This window comes from Drosophila obscura, unplaced genomic scaffold (assembly GCF_018151105.1).
Source record: "Drosophila obscura isolate BZ-5 IFL unplaced genomic scaffold, ASM1815110v1 contig_109, whole genome shotgun sequence".
In the NCBI taxonomy this organism is placed as follows: domain Eukaryota; kingdom Metazoa; phylum Arthropoda; class Insecta; order Diptera; family Drosophilidae; genus Drosophila; species Drosophila obscura.
The window spans coordinates 457,648-480,196 of record NW_024542690.1 but is presented as its reverse complement, the minus strand read 5'-3'; the positions used below and the strand labels follow the sequence as shown (position 1 = coordinate 480,196).

General features: G+C 37.9%; 1 protein-coding gene across 1 annotated transcript; it reads right to left on the bottom strand.

The window, feature by feature from the left end:
* Positions 1-4,565: 4,565 nt before the first annotated feature.
* On the bottom strand, positions 4,566-19,268 carry LOC111076506 (mitochondrial import inner membrane translocase subunit Tim17-A). Its single transcript, XM_022370323.2, has 3 exons — positions 19,016-19,268; positions 5,131-5,308; positions 4,566-4,856 (listed from the first exon to the last, which is right to left on the bottom strand). Exons 1-3 carry the CDS (start codon positions 19,157-19,159, stop codon positions 4,657-4,659), a joined length of 522 nt encoding a protein of 173 aa, XP_022226015.1. The 5' UTR covers positions 19,160-19,268; the 3' UTR covers positions 4,566-4,656.
* Between the last annotated feature and the right edge of the window lie 3,281 nt (positions 19,269-22,549).

Sequence of the window (22,549 nt, the reverse complement as noted above, 5' to 3'; positions counted from 1 at the left end):
TTTTACTTTAAAAACTCGGGAAAAGTCGAAAAAAAATAATTCTTGGCATGCATTTTTAGTTTTAGATATACGCATTAATTAGGTGGCAAAGCGGGGCGAATTCGCGTTGCGCTCCCGCCTTGCCCTAACCTACTTACACTAGAATTCAAGCAATTTAAGATAATCTAAACATAAAACATTTACTACGACGATGACATGACGAAACCGTACTTTATGTGTTGAAAACATAACTTTTTTTAGTAATTTTTGTTTGTCAATATGTCGAAACTCCTTGACAAAAAAAAGAAATAAGGGTCCGTTATTCGAAAATGTGAGTTGACAATACATTTTGGCTGATCAATATAATAGTAAATAATTTAGAAATTCTTCCTTTTTTGGCCGTTTAGGGTAAATTTCATTTAGCTAAAGTCAAAACATAAACAAATAATTTTTTTTTCCTTACAAGAATGGATCGAAATTCTCATTGTACAGAGGAGGAATTGGCTAAACTAAGAGCCCGATTGGCTCTTAGTCTGAAAAAAGAGGAAAAATCTCTTCGGGCCATTGCCAAATTAATGAAAAGATCTCATAATTTTGTTAAAAATACGTTAAAAAGGAAACCTAGTCAGGAAACTCGCCGAAGAACACAGAAAAAAAGCAAAACACTTGACCACTACATTATCAGGGGTGCCACAGAAATCAATAGTGAAATGGGAAACCGCGCATAGGATTTCCGCTTCAAAATTTCCGCCGACCCACAGAATACCGAGCGATTTCATTCTTCTTAGCATTGTCACAAACCAAATTGACCTTTCAAGATTCAATTCGAACAGGGTTCATTTTACAGTTTTTTTGATTTTATCATATCAAAACAATTGGTTTTTAATTTTTTTCCTTTTATGATACAAAATAATTAATTTTTCAAAGCTGTACTTTTATAATTTCAAAGCAAAAAAACATCCCATATCGAGCGAGTCAAACAAAACAATGTACTCGGCAACTCTAGCAGTTGTCTGGCAACTCTCCGTGAATGGCAGCAATCAGCTGTTCAAAAAAACATCTGAATTTTACGGTAAACTTAATTAAAATGCTTTTACCGAGACTGTTGGCCATCGAAGAACTACGGAGGCAACATATTAGAATACAAACCTTGCAGCGCAGGCTTCTCAGATGCACATCGGACTCGTTTTCACGTTCAGACGATACGTATGTGGGTTTTGTGATTGTCTTCTCAAACTACTGCTAATTTAGTTCATTACAATTACCAGTTTTTGTTATAATGATCGCTATGCTTCTATTTGTGCTGGGTCTGCACTTAGCCGAACAGGGATTTTTGACAGAAATGCAATGGCAATAATGTGTAGAAATGGCATTTTGAAGCGATGCCACCTGGTAGAACTACAAATAACTACAAATGTTTTCAAAATTTGCACAAAAAGTATGCACACGTTTGACGTAAAGGAAGTTTTACTACAATGAGCTATTTTTTGTTATGCTTAATTAAAGAAAAACAGAATGCTTTCAATATAATTAATATTAAATATATTGCCCCGAATTCAACTTAAACGAGAAGGAACGTGCGAGTCGCTTCTGGGGACGCGACTCTACTTATACCCGTACTCAGTCAATATATATATTTTTGAGCATATAATTTTTAGAATTAAAAAAAAAAAATTTTACACTTTACATTTTTTTGCTACATCTGTTGTCTACATCTACATATATTATGTATATTCTACATCTAACAAGTAGATTAAACATGTACCATTTAGATTCTACATCTCCTCCGCTAGGGGTTGCTCGCGCACTGAACGCGACAGAGTGTGCGAGCGAGAAGGAAAATGACTTGCGTTGTCGTTGTCAGGAGTGGGCAGGGGAAGCGACTGAAAATTAATTTCTTCATTCTGGCTATAATTATGATCCGATCTGATTCAAAATCGGCAGTCTGGTAGATATGGTCATTCTCTACGATATTGCGTTTTTAATTTTAGCGTATCTTTAAAAATGTGCCTGCCACAGATTTTCGTCCTTTGTGTGGGCGGAAGGGGGCGGGGCGAAATTTTGAAATACACTTGTAGCAGTGTGATATCACATGAGTGCGGAAACCAAATTTGGTTGCCCTATCTCTTATAGTCTCTGAGATCTAGGCGCTCAACAAGACGGACAGACAGACAGACAGACAGACGGACAGACGGACAGACAGACATGGCTATATCGACTCGGCTATTGATGCTGATTAAGAATATATATACTTTATGGGGTCGGAAACGTTTCCTTCTCTGCGTTACACACATCCACTTTTACCACAAATCTAATATACCCCTTAACTCTTTTTTGAGTACGGGTATAAAAAGGTGGCATTACTGTATTAACTTCGAAAGTCCGAATCGCCCTAGGTGGCCACCTCGGTCTGCAGCGGATTGAGAACTGAATCGTTAAGTGAAAATTCAGTCAGCGGATTGAATAGTGATTTACAAAAATGCTTATTTTATTAACTTAACATGTATAATGTTTAATTATTTGGATGAGGGTTAACCACCAATTGAACAACCTTTATGGAAAAATAAGATTCGAATCGTTTTAGGTGTGTTTTATGGGTGTATTTAATCAAATCGCTGGATAAATTGTGAGCGATTTTGATTGTGTGTGGCACGGCGGAATGGAATTGAGGTGATTTTCCAGCGGAAGTGATTTCTGTGGCACCCCTGTATATCTATGAGCAAAAAGGATCCATTCAAGTCGTCAAAGGCTATTGCAGCAGAAATCGGACAAGAAGTTAGTTCTCCAACGATCCGTAGACAGCTTCAACAAGTCAACCTTCCAGGCAGAATAGCAATAAAGGTTCCACTTATGCGCCAAAAAAAAATATAGCCATGAGGCTAACTTTTGTTAAAATTCATCAAGACTGGGCAGGATGCGACGGAGGGAAAAAGTGGAGAACCATTTTGTGGAGCGACGAATCAAAAATAAATTTATTTGGGAATTATTGTGAAAGGAATGTACAACGCCCTAAAGGAAAGAAATTTGATCCACGTTTCACCAAAAAAAAAAAGTCAAACATGGAGGTGCCAATATAATTATATGGGGCTGCTTCTCCTTGTACGTCGTAGGTCCAATTTTCCAGACAACGAACAGAATGAACGCTGAGGAATACAAATTCATATTGTAGAGTGCTATGCTACCTTATGCTGAAGAAAATATGCCCTTGCGTTGGATATTTCAAAAAGTTAACGATTTAAAAAAGAAATTAGCTTTTCATTTTCAAACAACGAAAATTAAGGGAGGGCGTCTAAAAATTGTGGTATGAGATATCTATAGAAACCTGCCAGACGCCTTTTAAATGTATGCCAAATAGAATTATAAAGGTGACCAAAAATAGAGGTGGATACACTGGATAGTAACTAGTTAATACTAATAAAGCAAACAAAAATATTAGATATTCATTTAACAAATTTGTATCTATTATTTTGATCAGCCTGATATCGACAGTACAAATGGATCTCTTTTATTTTATAGCATCCTAAACTCTAAAAACTTTATATTAAATTTAAAAAATACTTAAAGCATAATTGGGAACTAATATTAAATTTCAAGTATCGAATAAAACTATTCCTGCTATGATAAAGTTTACTTAGATGTGTGTACCTATTATTATGATCATGTGTGTATGCAATAGTTTACTTTTTATTTTACCTGAAAGAGTAAGTATGTGCATACAAATTGAGCGAAGGCGTGTATTTAAACCAGCGATGCCCAAAGTCAGCTTACGGCTGGGCACTCACCAATACTCCCAAACAAAAACACAAATACCAATAAGGGAACAATGCAAACTCGAAGAAAAGACAACAACAAAATCATAACAAAAGTCGGGTTAACACCGATCAGAGAAGAGACAAAACCGGTTTTTGCTGGACGGATCGCATACACACAAAGATGTTTGCATGTGTTGGGCTTTCGGTATGCTGGTACGCAGCACAAACTGTGTATGCATACAAGAATTGGTTTCCTATGCTGAGGGCAATTACAAAAACAAATGGGCTCCGTGGGCAATGGGCCTGGGCATCGCTGATTTAAACTATCCAAAGCGCTCACTCAGAAAATTAATTTTACCACCTCTTTTCGGTTGAGGTCCCACTGTGCGTTGTGAAATGCAGGGATGACAATTCCACGGAGTAGATGGTGCTCATGATGTCATATGAGCTACGGTGGTTCTGCGAACCTGTCCTTTCTCTTCATTCCTCAGCAATGGCCAGCAGCTGTCACAACAGCAGTTCTAGTGCCCTCGTAGAGGCTAGAGACAGTAAAAGGGCAGGTTAATTCCAATTCACCTCCAGAAAGCGTTACGGCATTTGCTTCACTTAATCAATGGTTTCAGGAAAAGCATAGTTCTAGGGCACATGGCAAGGACAAAGTATTTTAGTTAGCTCAAGCTTTTCAATTACCTTTTTTGCATTTATACCGATTTTAACAACGACGACGAGACAGGAATCGGTTACAACCAGAATTCAGAACTTTAACGACTTATGACCGACGGTATGCCAAAGCTAACTTCATTGCTGGTTTGTTTTGACATTGAAAAATGGTTATGTTATCCAAGTGCGAGAGCATTTATTCGCTGCATTGCAAATTTTATGGAATTTTGTGTATTTTATTTATGAGCTATGAAATAAACAAATTTTATTGATATTGCTTTTGGTTAGTAGGGGTCCCAAACGTGAAATTGCTTGCTGGGTCGCCAAGAGCGGCTGGATCTTCCGTTGGTGGAGGTGGATTTCGGAATTGATCAGCAGATATTCTCGTGAATAATATTCCAACGCCTTCTATTAGAGCCAAGAGAACTCCGCCTATTATCGCACTTCCGGCCATAGCAGGAACACCTGAAAATATCCCAATCATTATTTTAATAAAAACTATTTACTCTTTTAAGATAAATCGTATGGATTTATACAGCAGTATGCATCATAAAAAGGCATTTCCAAAAGATCTGTCACATCTGTGCGTTGCTAGCATCTTTTCAAATTCAATATACCCACAAGGACATAAATAATATCTTTCACATATTCACAGCAATAATACTTCACATAAAAAAAATTTTGTTTCAGTCATTTTCAGTGTACTCTATTATAGGAGAACATATAGGAAAAGTCGTACCATTTCTTGCAGCTAATATTCCTCCAGTTGCAGCTCCGCTTATTATTGAGTTCCATGGGTCTTCCTTTTTTCGAAAGTGAACGAGCGTGCAATCAATAGTACTAAACATACCACCCCAAACTGCGAAATTTCCAGCTATTACGGGTGAGCGGGTTTTTATAGCAGTCATACTTCCGATCTAAAAAAAGTTTTTTTGTAAAGATAGATTTTTGTAAACATTTTTTTATGTAAAATTCAGTTTAAGTACGCCGACAATAATGTAAAAGGAAGTTTTACCTTTGAGCCAAACCTATCCTATATCCTATCTTATCCTATATCCTATATCCTATCTTATCCTATATCCTATACTAAATCCTATCCTATATACCAGGGCTCGGCACTGCCCTCTGTGCTTAGGAAAGGGCGCTGCTGCTGCGCTGCCGATACAATGTTCCCTTTTTCCTGCTGTATACGCATACAATTTAAGTGTTTGGCTTTTGGCTCGATTTACTATTAACTGGAACCCATATTTATCCTTATTAATATAATCTATGCAATACATTGACTGCAAAAAATTTTCATGAATTTCAAATATTCCACGGGCCTATCGAAAGCTTAAGCAGAGCAATCCTTCGACCGTCTGTCGTCGTTCCCACTCAAAACTTTTGTAGTCGTCAGTAATTTTACATTAAAAAAAGTGGTCATTTGACCAGTAGCGAAGCTAGAAAGAGCACCTGTGTAAAAAAAAAAATGGGACCCCAACTAAAGACAGATATTTTATTATTAATAGGATTTTGTGCGAGCTTTATCGCTTTATTAAAAATATTGATATTAAATCGAATTCTTTATTTGAAATTTTATCTATGTATTTATGAGAGGCATCGGGTTTGGAAGCTCTTTTTCTTGAAATTTGGTCTAGAGAGCAGTGAGTCTCGGTTGTGTTTTTCTCGTACCGATTCTGTCAGCCAACTAACTGACTTCTACCAAAGACTATACAATACAAAGATGCACGAGGAGCAAATGCTCGTTCAATTTCGTTTGACTCTTCACGGTACGGGCGGGTGCGCGGGGTATTAGTTCCATTCTCTTTTAGGCTAGCCTTTGCCCCTTCTTTCGGCTTCGTAAATGCCTCGGCCCGCGTCGAGTCGAGCGACAGAATACACCAACAAAATATGAAGTCTGACGACGGGAATCCAGGCCCGGATTAGCAGTTGCCTAGGGCCCCCCTCGGGCTAACAGAAAAATTTGTTGAAAAAACAATTTTGAGTTTTGTGAATGAATAAAAAATATAATAGCCACTGATAAACATACAAATTAATCAAACAAACATACAATTTTCTAGTTTTTATTTGAAATGAAAAATGAAGGGAGCTGCAGTGGAAAAATGGAGGGCCCCAGATTGATGGTTGCCCGGGCCCGGTTGAGGGTTGATCTGGCCCTGAATAGGTCGATTTTGGTTTTAAACTTTAAAATTTAAAGTCGTTATTTGTTTGTATTGTGTGTATTTACAGTGGGGACTCAGCCGAAAAGAGGTGGCAAAATTAAAAAATATTTTATGAACGCTTTGAATAAAATAAATGTACACATCTAGTAGAAAATTTTCCAGAGCTTTAGCGAATCTAATTTTCAAGATAATTTTAGTTTAGGAGATATGAGCAGAGATATGATATGAACAGACGAAGGTGAAGGACAACGGGCTCGCGGTCAGAGACGAAGCATAGCCGAAAAGAGAATTGAAACCCCGCTCTGTCCATGGGGCGTCCCGGTAAGCCTCGCCATATAACAGCTTTTTGGTCGCTCATGCAGCATCTTGGTATTGTATGGTATTTGCTTCTACTTCTTGTGCCAGCTTCCCTTAGCACACACAATACATGACACTGTATTGCATCATCGAATTGCTCACTTTTTGCAATTGCCTCTCTCTCAGCGATTTAAAATTTAAAGCATTGAAATGCAAAAATTAGGATTTTTGTGCGGAATTTTTTACGAAATTTTGACTTTAAAAACTCAGGAAAAGTCGCTGAGCTACTGAGCTTTTTCAATAGCGTAGTTTTGCGATATGTTTATTAACGAGACGATGGTTGTTCAAATTAAATATGGTTTATTGTTTTGAACAGTATAGAAGGCGATACAGAGTCAAAGGGATAGCGAAAGGGGCGAGTTAGGTTGATGACGAGTCGGTTGGAGAGGTAGCTGGATTCAAGACGGGGTCAGATTGTAGACGCCGGGGTCGGTCCAAGACGGGGTCGGTACAAGACGGTGTCGGATTGAATAGCTCGATTCCAAGACGATGGGCAGTGTTTGCTAGATCCAGACTGAATCAAAGGGCAGGCGGGCCGAATTGCCCGTGCCCTAATGCGAGCGAGAGAGCGACAGATCGAGAGAGTGATAGCAAAGGAAAGAAAGAAAGGCGCGAGATGAAGAGGCGAAAGAGAACGGATGCATAGGCTGCTGCCGTGCGGGAGCATGAATGCGTGCATGAGTTTGCAGGTAGATGACAATTTAGTACAGTGGGCAGTGCAAACAACGAACAATAATAAGGATTTACTCTACTGCTGCACCACTGGCTATAATCTATGCATTTGTCCACTATTTGGCTGCGTAACCAAACATCGTCGTTTAAGGTATTGCTCATTAAAATCTATGGAGAAACTTTGGAGCTAAAATTCGTTAACCAAACATAAGAAATGAAAAAAAATTAACAAAAAATACCTTGGATGGTTGCGGGCCCAACTGCCAATTGGGAACAAAGGAACGCGATCAGGTACCAAATATACAACCCTTTTTCGTTTTCTTGAGCAATACCTTTAACGACGCCTAATTAATGCACCTATACACAACAAAATAGAGAACACAGGATATAACTTTTTTTCGACTTTTCCTAAGTTTTTAAAGTAAAATTTCGTAAAAATACCACACAAAAATCCTAATTTTTGCATTTCAATGCTTTATATTTTCCAGACGGTAAGCTGAAATCACAAAAAGTTTGTGCTTTACTTCTAGCTGTTTTAATTATCTTTTCAAAGTAGCGAAGTTCTTTACAACCAGGCGTAAGATACTAGAGTTATGTGGAAAAAACGCTACCTATGAAAAAAGCTTTAAAAAAATTCAAAAATTTCAAAAATTCTTCAAAAAAAATAATATCATCAAACCATTTCTAATCCCCAAATCTTTAAGAAAAAGTTGGTTTTTTTCCTTGAGGAAAACTCGTTTTGACTAGAGTAATTTACTGCGTAGTTTCTGTCCTTGTTTATTGATATATCAATATTATATTGATATTGTCTGGATGTTGATATGCAATGACTGCACTATCAAGTGGCCAATGCGACACCAAGCCGAAGCCTGTTACGCGCGGAGCCCAGGCAGAAACGCAGACCGTCCTCCCATCCAACCGACCGAGGGGCGCTGCCGCATGACACGTGTTACCGAACCGATCGCGACCATGCAGGAAATGTAGGGGTTAGACTCAAATTCGAGGAAAATTAGAGCTAAACATGCAAAGATAGCTAAGAAATAGTACTAATTACGGGAAAGGTATGATAGTATTAGTGATTCAGGAAGAGGTAACCAAGGTAATTCTCTCAAGAGAACCACCGCAAAGGGTGTAAGGAGCCAAAAAGGGGCTGGAGCGATGAAATTTCATTACTTTGCATTTCGAGGCATTTAGATGTAACATATTTGCACAACACCATGACTGAAAGTTATTGAGATCGGATTGCAAGCGAAAGTGTAATGAAATGTCCTTATAAAGAGTTTAACATCATCCTCACACATGAGTACTCGAGATTTTGTTAATACTGAAGGCCATTAATAAAGAGTGTGAAAAGTAGGAGTCCTAGATGGCTGCCCTGTGGTACTCCAGAAGTAACCTTAACAGGTGAAGAGAAGGAGTTTTTGAAGGGGACTCTTTGAGACCTAGAACGAGGGTAGAAATCCATCTGAAACGATTAGGCGGAAACCCTAAAGGTCAAATTGTTGTGCTAGAAGTGAATGGTTTACAGAATTGAATGCTTTACTGAAATCAGTGTAAATAAAATCCGTCTGCAAGTTACCTTGAAAGCCTTTAATGATAAAAGAGTTAAGTTCTAATAAGTTTGTGGTTGTTGATCGTCGCCTTATAAATCCGTGCTGGGATGGAGATATAAGTGATTTGCAGAGATGTTGCAAAGGCCGATTTAAAATTTGTTTCAAACATTTTGGGAATAGCTGATAACTTAGATATACCTCTATATTAATTTGCATCAGACTTGCTACCTTTCTTATGGAGAGGAATAATAAAATATTCCTTCCAGAATGGGGGAAAGCATGAAGAGTTAATGGATAGGGTGAATAGTTTAGCAGGGGTCCACACAGAGCGTCGGCACAGTACCTGAGTACACGCCGGGAACTTTCTCAGAACCTGGTGAAAACACCGGATTAACTAGTCGAAGATTATGAAGCAGTGAGCTTTCATTTAACAAGAGGCTGCACATGCCGTGCGACCTTGGTAAGCTGTATGTATACGGCTGACCAGAGTAGCTTTCATGATAATAGGTTGTTGGGACAAATTTGGCAAAAAGATCGGCAATTGCCTGATCATTGTTTGCTGACATATTGAGAATGATACGCTTAATATTTACGAAGCTGTAAAATTGTTTAGGGTCCTGTAAAAATCGTATCCTGCATCGAGATAGGTAATTTTTATAGCATTGAGCGTTAAGAACGGAGAAATTCGACCGAGCTATTACATAGCGAGAGAGAGAACCAACTTCTCGAAATTTTGTATAAAGTCTTGATTTTAAGTTTTTTAGATTGGATCTAGCCGGACAAGTGGGACACAAGAATCAAAAAAATGTGTCAAGTACATTGTAAAAAATGTTTGTGCCTTTCATAACGTCAGTGCACAAGTACAGAGCGGACCAATCAAAATCCCTAATGAGGTTATTAAGCTTCTTAAACTCGGCTTTACGAAAGCAGCGGACACGTTCAGATAGCCTACTTATTCGATCCAATACAGTAGGTCCAATATCGACCAACACTTCGAATGTGAGCGGTATAGGTATAGTGAGCGGAAGGGCTTGAGTTAGCAACGCTATCGTCGAATCTGAGACAAAGCACAGATCAAGCAAACGACCCAAGGAATTTTTCACATGGTTGACTTGAGACAGGGATAGGTCAAGCAAGCCGTCGATAAAGTCATGTCGTGATATGGGCACAAGATTATTAGACTCGTTTACCGAAGACCAAACAGTACCTGGCAAATTGAAATCACCAAGAACTATCATATGGTCCTTATCTGATAGCGAGGAATAAACAGTTTTTAAAGGCGACAGGTGATGCTCGTACATTAAGATATCCGAGGAAGGTGAAATATACGAGTAAGTAATGAAAATGGAAAAGCTTGGGAAAATCAGTTCTACGCACAGGAATTCTAGGTCTTGTTAAACCTGGACTATGAAATGTTCCGACGTGAAGTTTGAGTCCACTGCAATGAGGACCCCACCTCCACGTCGAGACGAACAGTCATTTCTAAAAATTGTGCACCGACCTGCCAAAACTTCGGAACTTCGGAACAATAACGTGTGACGAGACTGCGAAACTCTCAAGAAAAAGAGTACTGAGCTTACTACGCAAGCCTCTAACATTCTGGTAGGTAACTAAAAGAGAGGAAGTTAGTTTTTTGGATGGGTGGAAATAGAGGTGGAAGATGATGGAGATGGAGCACTGGTCTGAATGCTAGGAAGAGTAATGGGGGGCCTATTCTTAGCCTTAAACTCTTTAACCACCAAATGCTCCGGCCAAAACTTGGCGGAACAAATGGATTCAAATTGAGTCGGGGAGACGCTTATCTTGAAGGAAGATATCTCCCTGGCGTAAGAAAAGTAAAGTTTTCCCTCCTTTAAGCCAACGTCTTTTATTTTGATTTGTATAAAAGCGGTTACACCATTGGATGTGAGATCAGGGGCTAGCTGCGAGACAAAAACTTGTCGCTTTGGTGGGACTACCACCAGTGGTTCTGGCATCACAGGCCTAGTACCTATGATGGCAGTATCCGTTGGTCCTGGACGTCTATTAGCTGGTGGGAGCAAAACTGATGGAAAAGTTAACCCTTTCAGGACCAGTGTTGCCTATAGGCAAAATTGTTTTCAAATGACAAAATAGCCGTTACAGATATTCTTTTCGATATTTTTTTTTGCATCGTCTAATTGGTGGTTCTGTTCTGCTCATCCCTGAGTAGAAATTGCGAAGTTACAAAATGTGAGTTCTGAGTATTAGTGTCGCTTGCGGGGTGAGAACAGATGACGAAAAAATTGATGAAAAAGTGATTGTGAACTAAAGGCATTTGTACAGAATTTATAATTCAGATATAAACAAAATTGTTTTTGGTGGATTAAATAAGGTAAGTGAATAGGTATGAAACAAATTTGTGACCGAAACGTGTTTAGTTTCTTCCCTGGATTTTTGCAAACACAATGTTGCCTATAGGCAAAATTGGTCCTGAATGGTATTCATATATTAAACGAGAAGGAACGTGTGAGTCGCTTCTGGGGACGCGACTCTACTTATACCCGTACTCAGTCAGTATATACATTTTTAAGCATATGATTTTTTAGAATTTTAGAATTAAACAAAAAAAATTTTACATTTTACATTGTTTTGCTACATCTGTTATCTACATCTACACCTACAATGTATATTTTACATCTAGCATTTTGATTATAGCTGGACCATTTATATTCTACATCTCCTCCGCTAGGGGTTGCTCGCGAACTGAACGCGGCAGAGTGTTTCAGCGAGAAAGAGAATGTGTAGCGGGTCTGTCTCTGGCTGGCGGAGGCGGGGCAACCAACAACAAATTAATTTCTGGCTATAATTATGATCCGATCTGATTCAGATTCGGCAATCTGGTAGATATGGTCATTCTCTACGATACTGCGTTTTTAGTTTTATCGTATCTTTTAAAATGTGCCTGCCACAGATTTTCGTCCTTTGTGGGGTCGATAGGGGGCGGGGCGAAATTTTGAAATACACTTGTACAAATTTGGTTACCCTAACTCTTATAGTCTCTGAGATCCAGGCGCTCAACAAGACGGACAGACAGACAGACGGACATGGCTATATCGACTCGGCTATTCATGGTGATCAAGAATATATATACTTTATGGGGTCGGAAACGTTTCTTTCTCTGCGTTACCCACATCCACTTTTACCACAAATCTAATATACCCCTTAATTCTTTTTTGAGTACGGGTATAAAAACTTATTTTGCTAGACATGCGGCCCAAAGGCTTAACTCAATAGGAAATTGAACGTATTTGCCGATTTGAGTGGGATGAAAAGATGAAGATGAAAATTACGGAGAAAATGAAGAGGATAACGACTCACTTAAAACATTGGAAAATTTTATAGAAAACACAATGCAAAGCGTTGTTGCCAAAGGAAACACTATTGAATATGCATTGCTGAAGAGGAATGAGGGCGAAGACAATGTTTGTGGACTTATTGATGAAACGGTGCAGCAGATTTTCGAAAAGTAAATCAAGACAATTTGAGATGGAGAAAAAAAATTTCAAATGGAAAAGAAGCAAACAATTCATGGCAAAGGTCCATCAATGGTTTAGTGACCATGGAACCAATATCATACTTTTACAAGTACTTTGATGACGAAATTCTTCAAAAAATCTGAAACCAATTTATTTGCGTTGCTAAATGGTGGAGCAGAGCTTAAGGTCACTGTAGTCGAAATCAAACTTTTTATTGGCGTTTTGATGTACTTGGCTGTAGTCAAAATACCTGTATTGCGAATGGCATGGGCATCAAAATTCAGACTAGCTGCAGTAGCCGATTCAATGACACGAAATAGATTTGAGAAAATCAAAACACATTTTCACTTAAATGACAACTCTAAACAACCTAAAAAAGGTGAGAGTGATTTTGACAAGCTATATAATATCCGTCCGTTACTGTCGAAAATGAAGGATGTACAACGGACTTGAGCCAGAGGAGTATCAAAGCGTTGATGAGAAAATGATATCGTTTAAAGGTATGTTGTTATATCTAATTATCAAATATCAAATCAACATCTTTATTCTGCAGGTCAACATAGCTTGAAGCAATATCTTCCAAAATAGCCACATAAATGGGGCTTTAAATTGTTTTCAAGGGCTGGCGTATCTGGTGTAATCTACAATTTCTGTCTTTATATTGGTGAAGGAACTTGCGATTCCTTTGGTCTTGGAATGTCCTCGGACATTGTCCTTCATTTGGCTTCCCGTCTTACCGAAAAGCTAAACTTCAAGTTATTTTTTGATAACTGGTTCACTTCAGTAAGTTTAATGATTGCTTTAAAAGAAAAAGGAGTTCTCGCAGTCGGAACTATTCGCCCAAACTGCCTTAAAAACTGCGTTTTAAAGGACCTTGCTAAGGAAGGTAGGGGATCTTATGATATTAAAGTTGAGAGCACCCACAATACTGCGTTTTTAGTTTTATCGTATCTTTAAAACTGTGCCTGCCACAGATTTTCGTCCTTTGTGTGGTCGGAAGGGGGCGGGGCGAAATTTTGAAATACACTTGTAGCAGTGTGATATCACATGAGTCTGGAAACCAAATTTGGTTTCTCTAGCTCTTATAGTCTGAGATCTAGGCGCTCATCAAGACGGACAGACGGACGGACGGATAGACAGACATGGCTATATAGACTCGGCTATTGATGCAGATCAAGAATATATATACTTTATGGGGTCGGAAACGTTTCCTTCTCTGCACACATCCACTTTTACCACAAATCTAATATACCCCTTAACTCTTTTTTGAGTACGGGTATAAAAATAAATAAATGCTTTCTATCTTTTAAATATTAATAATAATATGGCCTCAAATATTTTTTTAACCCACCCACTTTAATTCGGTCCTGAAAGGGTTAAGGAGTTGGGTGCGGACTCGACGGACACGGACGCTACAGACATTTTTTACTGCATACTCTCCGAAGTGACGCTTTCGGTTCCCGAATCTGCATCACCAGCAGCGATCGTTGCCCTTGGAATAGCAAATGTAATCAACTGCTGCACTGAAGCACTGAGTGGTCGGATTAAGTTTTTCGGCTGCCGGAGGACATGAGGAAGTCGGCACTTGCAAGTCCCGCGGAGTAGACTTCTTGCGCCACGGAGACTCAGCCAGCACTTGTAAACTGCTGAACTGAGTGTCCATGGCCAAGCGCCGATCATATTGCAGGCATGTCGTTTTCCACAGCACGGCATTCCTCAGAACCATAATGCAGGCCGTTGTTTTAGGAAATAGCATCTCCTACACGACCCGAGATCCCTACACATTTTGCGTGCACCAGCAAGGGATATTGGGTGTGATCTGATTCTTGCAAGTTTTTTTTTGGCACAGACGACAGCAAAACCCATTTTTTTTTTTAGAAAAAAATTCAAAACAAACAGCAATCAGACGAATGTGCAGAGAAAATGCTTAAAGCGAATTCGGAAAAACTGAGATGAGAGAGGAGAGTGCTTACAGCAACAGCTTATAAGTGAGAGCGTTACTGCACAGAAAGATACGTGAGCGATAGAGAAATACCAGTTATTTAGAATTAGATAATAGAGAGAGTGATAGGCGACAAAGAGCGGCTAAATGTAACGAGAGGGCGTACTTACGAAAAGCAACAACACAAACACACGAATAACCGACGCACAAAATTAATTAAATAAGTTGTGTTTTAACACAATTATTAGGCATGCACCCGTGGTAAAGATTGATTTTAAGGTAAGTTAGTTATAGAGTTATTTTGAAGATAAAACACCGGCTGTATAAGTAAAATAAATGGAAAATGCGGAGCGCAAAACAAAAACACGTCTGATCACTACGAACAAACAATTTTTACATCTTCATTATTTCTCATACATTTAAATTAGAAGTCGCACATTTCAGACATAATCAAAAAACTTTATTGTCCATTTAACAAAATTACAATCTTTTTCTTGCCTACTCTTCACAAATTACACTACTCGATAAAATTTAACTTTTTATTTACGCTTTAAGCCTTTAAATTTTTGTTAAGAATTATGGTATTTTTCTGTGGCAGAAATTTTGTTTGGTTTCAGCTTAGCGCCTGGGAAATATTAAGCTTTTAAGCCCTAAGCTCGAGGGCCACGGTGCACAGTACCGTCTTACCACTACGAAGCTATGCCACTGCATTCAACCTTGAGTGTACTTGTAGCATTTATGAAGGCTAGCGTAAAGAAAATAATTTAGATGGATTCTGTGTGATTTAGTAGAGGGCAGCTGAATTTTGGTTGAATGGACAGTGACCGGCTCCTTTAGCCCAACGGGTGGAAAGAGACCTTCTAGCCATGACTGTTTATTTTACTTGTGTATTTTAACATAAGAAATTAAAAGAGATATGCCAAAGACTATTCGCTTAAACTATGTATACTTTGTAAAACATATTCCTGTGAAAACTTTACCGATGTTGACTTCGTGTACTATGTAGTACGATTGTCTCGTAACGCCAGAATGGTAATGCTCATATATATATTACTTTCTGCTAAAAAACGAGTTTGTACAGATAGTACAATAGCTTCAAAACAGATTCTCAGCTCGTCATTAAGGACATAAATATATAATTTTTGGGGCTGGATATGGGCAGTTCCTATCTGGCGTTACGTTACATTCGTACGACAAAATGTTGGAAAAAATAGTCAAAAAGCTGAAATTTGGAAAAAATATTATCCTCGTTGAATATAATTTGGTTAGACCTACATTCACCAGCAAAGTGGAAATAATCGAGCGTACGGTTTTAAAGATATAAGCCAAAGTATGACCTAAAAGTGCGTTACATAAAACAGAAGTGGTTTTCGAGGTTGGGGTACAAAATGGCAAAACTCTGCGAATTGGATAGGGCTATTTGTATAACATTTTTTGTGGTAATAAATGAAGTATTGAGAGTTAATTATCAAACTTATTAAATGTAAAAACTTTTCCTCTTTTTTTGTTAAAAATCCGCGGAGGCATCTGTCGAACGTTACTGGCGTGACGTTACCAAATTCCGCGATTATAAAAGCCTAAAAATATACTGTTAGCCGAGGTTGGACCAACGTTCTGATAATGGTTTTAGGTAGTTTAATATGTATGTTAGAAAGACTTTGAGGAGTCTTTTATTAAGAATCATCTTCTTCCTAGAAGATAATAGTAAAAGAAAACATGTCTATAAAAATACCAGAAAATGCCAAAAACGTGAACTTTTGCTTATTTTCATAGGTTTTAGGATGAAAGTTAATGAAATTATATGTCAATAAAGTAAATTAAATTGAAGGTTTAAATTAAATTAAACCTTTCAATAAATTTAGAAAAAAATATCCGGAAAAAATTATATGGAAATCGGTTTTTATTGACTTTTTATGATATTTGGCCTGGTGGACCTTTTGGCGGAACTGCCCATATACAGATGCAAAAAAAATAATAGCACCAATACAATACATTTTGTTCTTGATACAAAAAAAATGCGCTTACTCTTGCGATTTTTTTAAATTTAAATTTTTTGTATATTGCTTGGTATTCCCCATAAACAAAAACAGCGCTACCGCTCTTTAAATTTGTGTCTATATATTTTTTTTGGGATTTAAAAACAAAAACCCGGAAAATAGCGAAAAAAAAAATAGCACCATTAGCCATTTTTATAGTGAATCACCTGTATTTCGCGGAATCGCCTTTGCAGAATGCACCTGCTCATTAGTTTTCACTAAGAACTCATTGTTTCTATCATAAAAGTTAAAAGTAATAATTACAATAGGACGTGGAAAGCAATGCACTGCGGAGAAGCGCGATCTTATCTAAAAATTGTTATTGGATGGAAAAACTTACAGAGAAGTTGGTCGATTGGTAGGATGCTCAAATAAAATGATTAAAAACCTCTTAAACTATGAAGAAAAGACTGAAACACGCGGGCGAAAACGATCTATGACACCTCTTCATGTCAAAAGATTGATTCGTCAGAGCAAGAGGGATCCCTTCAAGCCTGCTGAGCTCAAAAAAGAGCTTAAAATAAATGCGACGGACTAAACAGTTCGCAGATATCTTAGGAAACATAACCTTAAAGCCTGCAGCCCAAGAAAGGTACCACTTTTAAATGCGACACATATAATTAAGCGCATGAAGTTTGCCAGGGATCATGCAAATTGGACATCCCAAAATTGGAGAAATATTTTGTGGTCAAATGAGTCCAAAGTGGTTATGTTTGGTGGAAAGGGATCTCGATCATACGTTAGACGTCCAAATAATACTGAATACAAACCTCAGTACACCACAAAAACTATTAAGCATGGAGGGTGTAGTGTAATGGTATGGGCCTGCTTCTCCTACTATGGAGTAGGTCCAATACATTGGACAAAACCCATCATGGATCAGCACATGTACGTGAATATCATGGAGACAGTAATGCTACCCTTTGCAGAATATGAAGTGCCGCTCGTATGGTCTTTCAACAGGACAATGACCCCAAACACACCAGCAAGAAAGCAAAGGAATGGTTCAGGGCAAACTCTGTGAACGTTTTGGAGTGGCCTGCACAGTCGCCTGACCTTAATCCAATCGAAAATCTGTGGTCCGACGTCAAGAAGGCAGTTGCTGCTTCCAAGCCAACCACTATCCGATCACTTTGGGAAGAAATTAAGGAGTCCTGGTCCAAAATTTCCCTAAAACGATGCCAGGACTTAGTTGATTCCATGCCAAGACGCTGCGCAGCTGTTATTGACAATACAGGACACTGTACTAAATATTAAATTATTCATATAGATTTAGTATTAATAGTTAAAAATGGTTAACTAATAAATTCGTTACAAATTGTTTATTTTTTAAATTTTAAATTCATTTTTGAAAAGTTAAAAACGTTACAAAAAAATATGATTTTTTTTGTATTCTCAGGTTTGTTAGTCTCTCCCATTTCTAAAAATGTTCTTAAAATTTTCTTTAAAGCTAAATATGTGAGTTTGGCAATTATTTAAAAATTGCTTGTGGTGGTGGTGCTATTATTTTTTTTCACAGCTGTATGTACTTCCCTGTGTTCGTTTGCAAGCATTTGTTCAAATTCATACTAATCATACTCCATAGTCGAGATGGGCGCGAGCCGGCCCACGGGCTTTTCCATAAAAACTGCAGAGTACATGCCTCATAATCCAGTTTGACACGAAGACGTGCGTAAGTTAAAAGCCCGTTAGGCTCAAAAGCCTGCTAACCCCTAGAGCCCTAAAGATCCGAACGCGTTCGCAGAAACAACACAGTAGCATTTTGTGATAGCACAACAAATTTCGTCATTCATGTATTTTTTATATATGTACTATGTTTATATATTTGTGAATGCATTTCATAATTTCGTGCCGGTCCTTTGATAAATATGACCGGGCCGGTTATAAAATACGAGGCGCCAACGAATCTCTACTCCAGAGTATAAAACCATTCGAATCGTTGTGAGTTTTACCTGGTACTCGTTTTTTTATAACACAAATCTATTATACAAGTGGTATTCTTTGGGTACCGGGTATAAAAGACGGTACATGTACCTATATAATTTGTCGCGACCATCACTATATCTACATATGTATCAGCACTAGCACGTGCGCTTCTTATTACGAATAATTACGTAATTGACCTTCGGAAAGGCAAATGCTTTACATAAAACATTAAATTGGTAACTAAATTAAATATACATATGTATGTACTGTATGTATATCTGTATGCCTGGCCACAATCGCATGTGTACTTTTGGTACGTGCTCCAGTGAGTTTATAAAAATGTACTTACATACATATGTACAGAGCATACAAATTATACGTAAAAACAACGTGATCGAACGGTACTTCATAAATATGAATACCAATAACGGAACACGCCTTTCATTACTACTGCAAACTTCTCATCTACTTCAACTTACCAATCTTCTACTCATACCAGAAGGGGCATTACGAAATCCCTTAATAGCCTGAAAGACTCCACCTCCTATACATCCCATGGCGAAAGCACCTCCGCAATCATCCACAATTCTATAAGGACATGGTTCTCGGGCATATTCTTCCATTTCTTGCTGTTTTTTTATATTTTCAGAATTTGGCTCTTATCTTATAACTTATATGAACTACGAATATGCTGTCAAACAATCGATGGCACTTTTAATACTATCGAAGGAAGTATTGACCACAAACGAATTTTACTTTCAAGCTATTTAAATGCCTTCGTTTCGGAAAGCAATAATTGATTTTCCATAATCTTTTGCATAAATTGATTTTTTTTATAAATATTCCTGCAGGAATTATAGAAACTCTCATTAAATTAATTAATTTAAGTAACAATCTTGACACTATCGATGTATTTGTCTAGAATTTTACTTATGCTAATTAATAGCCTTTTTACACTGGGCGCGTCTGCTATCGATATCGGAATAGACGCAATGAAGCAGAAAAGGCGTTTACATTGGCAGACGCGCGTCTTGAATTTTGTTTTGGGTGCTTGATGACAAGGAAAGTACACAAATTTTGAGAATTCAACAGAATTATGCAAGACGACAAGAAAATGGACGAAAGAGAATTGATTCTTATATTTATTTATTATTTTCAGACATTTATTTGTAGAGCTTGTGGGAGTTCTTCTTAAAATTATGAAAACCATCGAAGTTCGTCTCCAGCAGTGTCATAATGGCATCAGGGGATCACAAAAATGTCGTATGATAATAATACAATCAGTTTCAAGTATTTTATTTCATGATTTTATGTATATTTTCACCTTTTTGCACAACCATTCATTTTACCGCCAAAATTTGATTTTTAAACTACAAGTTTTTGTTGTTCTTAGAGGTGATAGTTGCGCTGATAGGCAGAAAAGTGCAAAAATGTGCAGTTAAGCGCAAAAGCAATCGAATATATCGAATAGACGCAAATGAATCAGAGACCGACGCAACTTTTTGCCACCACTAGGGCCCCATGCTTAACCTATGTAAAAAAAAATGCGTCTTCGCCAAGACGCTAAGAAGCATGACGCAGTCCCAATGTAAACAGCCTATAAATTATACTCTCTGCACACTGAGTCCATCCTGGGGGAACGGTGGGAATTTTTGAAAGATGTGAAACACCGATTCACATTGACACCATCCATCATCCACCATCCATGAGAAACAGCTGTTGCTCACAATTGCGTGCGGTGAAAATTTGTTTACTTTAATTAAAATGAATATAAATAACATTTCAATGGTCGTGAATGTGATTCAGCAGCAAAACATATTCTTGCACAAGCTAATCATGTTGTTGGACATGGACGATGATGATGAGGATAGCTTTGACGAGGAGGAGATAATAGAATGGATATCTGTTTTGAAAACACTGAAGCCCGGAAGGTTGTGGTCATTTGTGACTGCTTATACTAAATCCAATCAATGTTTTAAATAAAAATATAAAGTATATGTGTGTTGAGAAGCGGTTTGGGACATTTTGGGAGAAAGTTGTACCCAAAAACAACTAGACTTTTTTAAAGCTAAGTTATGTACAGCCATATACTTTGGGCTCTTTGTTTTGAGTGAAGAATAGTCGGAAGGCTGTCAGCCTATAGCGTGTGCAATATCCTGCTTGAGTTTTGCAGAGCATTCATAAATGAGAGGATTCCAGAAGATAGTCCACAAACAGAGTTGTGTATCTGAGACAATTTTTAGAATCTATTATGGAACGGTGGATAAAGTAACACGAAAAAGAACTGGAGATTCATCGATGTGATTGATGTTCAGACATCGATGATTTTTCTCAAACATCGATGATTTTAGTAACATTGAAAAATAAATAATTTAATATATCAAATGATTTTTGGTTGTATATATTAAATATTATACATATATGGAACGGTATATACACTTTTTGTTTACATACATTCTTAATATAATTTAACCCATTAAAAACTGCTTCCAGGCGGCTTCATGAACTTTTGATATGCTACCCTTATCATAATAGTTTAATGAAAAAATAATTTTACCTCCACGAATACCTAAAATAGACGAGTATTTAAGCACCAAAGTTATTTTCTTAGAAACAAATAACTATGTTTTTTACCGAATATTTCTATTAATTTCTTCTAAAAGTTTTTTTTTAAACCTTTCGGGGCATAGTGCTAAACAAAGCTCGAAAAACATGCTCAACCAACTTGTTGTGTGCAATCTGCTCGCGGAAAAGACAGAGAATAATTATGCAGAATTATGCTGTCTCTGAACAGAACACGTATTTTTGTTGCTCTCGTGTTTTCGGGCTCATGCTGAGCGGCGAACGAAGCACAAGTGTTTTCGTACGAAAACAGTCTGAGCGAGACACTTTCGTTCGGCGCTCAGCAACAGAGCATCAGTCACTGAGCAAAACGAGCCAAGTGCAAGTACGAAGTGTCTTTTTGTTATAGTTGCATTAGGTTTTTGTTGTTTTTTTTATATTTCTTCGCAGCCAAAGCTTGAAAGAAGAAGGGAGAGGCACAGACGCAACACACACACACACACACATACATTCGCAAAAGACACTTTCGGCTCAACGAAGTGTCTCAAGTGAACGAATGCATAAGGAGAGCGAAAAGACACTCTTGTTGGTTGAGCAAAGAGCGAAAAAACGAAGCAGAAGGGTCGTTTCGATTCCGTTTTTAATCGTGCCCGCTAACAACCGGCTTTTATGACTGCTTGCAAAAAGGGGCCATTTCTTGCGAGCTCTGGTGCTAAAGCTTGGAAAAAATCGATTTATTGGTTCTAGTGTAAGCATCGATTCTTGTTTTGGGAATCGATGGTTTTTTGCGACCACTTGATAAAAATTCCATCACCAATTTACCACAATTTAACACGAACTGGACGCCAAAGGGTAATAGCTATATGACATTAGACTTAGCCAATTTTTTTTCTTGTTGTTGTTCGTAGCCGTCTGTAGACACGTCTACTCGCTTTCAGTCGAACAACTGAGGCACTGTTTGGTACAAATTGATGTTTTCAAACAAAACCAGCGAAATTGGATCTTAAAGTCTTAAGTCCCCGCTCAACTGGAAGGCCACTTCCGCTCACGCATTTATTTCTCTCGCTTTTACTGCATCCTTTTCTCATAATAGCCTTTTCACACTGGGGACCATCCACCATCCATTTCTGGGATGGTCCGTAAGGTTTTGCCGTTCCGAAAACTTTCCAGTTATGCCACCATCCATCTGGGATGTTCCTTATTCGCACGTTTCTGTGCGGTATTTTTTCGATAATTGTCATATGCAACCATAAATATTTGACATTCACAACAAAAAATCGGAATTCACTACGAAAACGTAAACAATGACAGACAGGAAAATATATAAAAAAACAAATTAACATCTGATATGTCAGAATTGTCTCAGGCACACAACTCGGGAATCCTCTGGGAATTTTTTATGCTCTGCAAAACTCATGCAGGATATTGCACTCGCTTTTGGCTGACAGCCT